Below are 1334 nucleotides of genomic sequence, written 5' to 3'. Positions count from 1 at the left end.
ACGCCGGGGTTTTTTTCCCCTGCGGCAGCCACATTCCGTGTTTAGGCTGCAGGCAGCGCTCATGCCCTTGCCAGTGCCAGTCTCGCTTTTCCCAGCACTCCCGGCTCACCTGCGGCAGTGGGGGGCCCCTCCGGAGCGGCATCCCCCCCGGAGACTGTCGGCGCTGCGGGCAGACCTGCCAAGCCGAGGGGTGAAGGGTGATGAGGCTGAAGGGGCTGCAGCGGGACGGCACCGATCCCCTTCCCCGCCCCGGGCTGGGCGTCACTCCTGCTATGGAGCTGCGTGCCCGCTTTCCATCAGCACGGCTTGCAGGCGGCCTATGGCACTCGGCCCCCCCTCTTGTGGCTGGGTACCGCATGGCCAGGGAATGCTTTGGCTTTGTCTCACTGGGGCTCATCCAGGTTCCCACAGGACCTTCTCACTTCATCTCTCCCACGGTGACTCCCTGGCTGTTCTGGTTTGCCATCAGCAGCTGCACCTTAAGCTCATGCTGGGTTTCTTGCCTCAGGTGAGCCCCTGTGGAGGCTGTGCCAGCCCCTGGTTTCTCAGGTCATGGTCCCACAAGTTCAGTCTCTGCTGCTGTACCAGGGAGGCTCCAACCCAGCTGCCCACACAGGGGGACAGGGTGGCCCATCTCCATCCCATCTGCAAAGATGACCTGCAGCCTGGAAGGAATGTCAGGTAGATTTGTCCCAGCAGGCCTTCCCCTGCAGCCCAGAGCATTGACCTGTGGGCACTCGCTGGGGCTCCTTGCCTCAGAGGGCAAGGGGGGGGGTCTGCTGTGCCAGCCGGCCCCAGGGCTGGCCTGCTGTGTGGCTGGGAACTCTATGGAAAAGACTGGTCATCAGACTGTGTCCCCATGCCCTGTCTGCAGTATGGGCAAGGTAGGAGCAAGACACGGCAAGGGCAGGAGCCATCCTGGTCCCAGAGAGACTTGGGGACATTTTCTTGCCCTCTGCCATGACCAGTCACACTGCTGCAGGGAGAACACCAGCCCCTTTAGTTTCCTCTCTGGGTAGCAGCCAAGAGACAATTAAAATTCAGCGTTATACAGCTGATCCCGCTATGAAAGAGGAAACTTCCCCATCAGCCTGATCCAGCGGTGATGAGGAGCTGGAGGCTCTAGGAACTCACCTGTGACCAGCAGCTGGACGGTGTCGCTGTGCTGTGCCGCCCCGACCCTGTTCTCTGCCTGGCAGAAGTAGGTGCCGGCGTCCGAGGGCAGCAGGCGGGCCCAGGCCAGCTCAGCCTGGCTGCCCAGGGGCTGGGCTGTCCCCCCCGGGCTGCCCCGGAACCAGCGGTAGCGGATCGGGGGGGGGCCCCCGGCCCCCCCC

General features: G+C 63.6%; 1 protein-coding gene across 1 annotated transcript in view; it reads right to left on the bottom strand.

The window, feature by feature from the left end:
* Nucleotides 1-1334, bottom strand: part of LOC104387845 (hemicentin-2-like) — a 14189-nt gene that overhangs the window by 1826 nt on the left and 11029 nt on the right. The window contains exons 6-7 of the mRNA XM_009996638.1: nucleotides 1135-1283; nucleotides 110-175 (exon numbers count right to left, since the gene is read on the bottom strand). Of these exons, the coding sequence (XP_009994940.1) occupies nucleotides 110-175; nucleotides 1135-1283 (215 nt within the window). The remainder of the gene's footprint in view (nucleotides 1-109; nucleotides 176-1134; nucleotides 1284-1334) is intronic.

Source organism: Chaetura pelagica, unplaced genomic scaffold (genome assembly GCF_000747805.2).
Source record: "Chaetura pelagica isolate M959 unplaced genomic scaffold, ChaPel_1.0 scaffold103, whole genome shotgun sequence".
NCBI classification, from domain to species: domain Eukaryota; kingdom Metazoa; phylum Chordata; class Aves; order Apodiformes; family Apodidae; genus Chaetura; species Chaetura pelagica.
The sequence above is the reverse complement of the archived record's forward strand: the minus strand, read 5'-3'. Positions and strand labels throughout refer to the sequence as shown.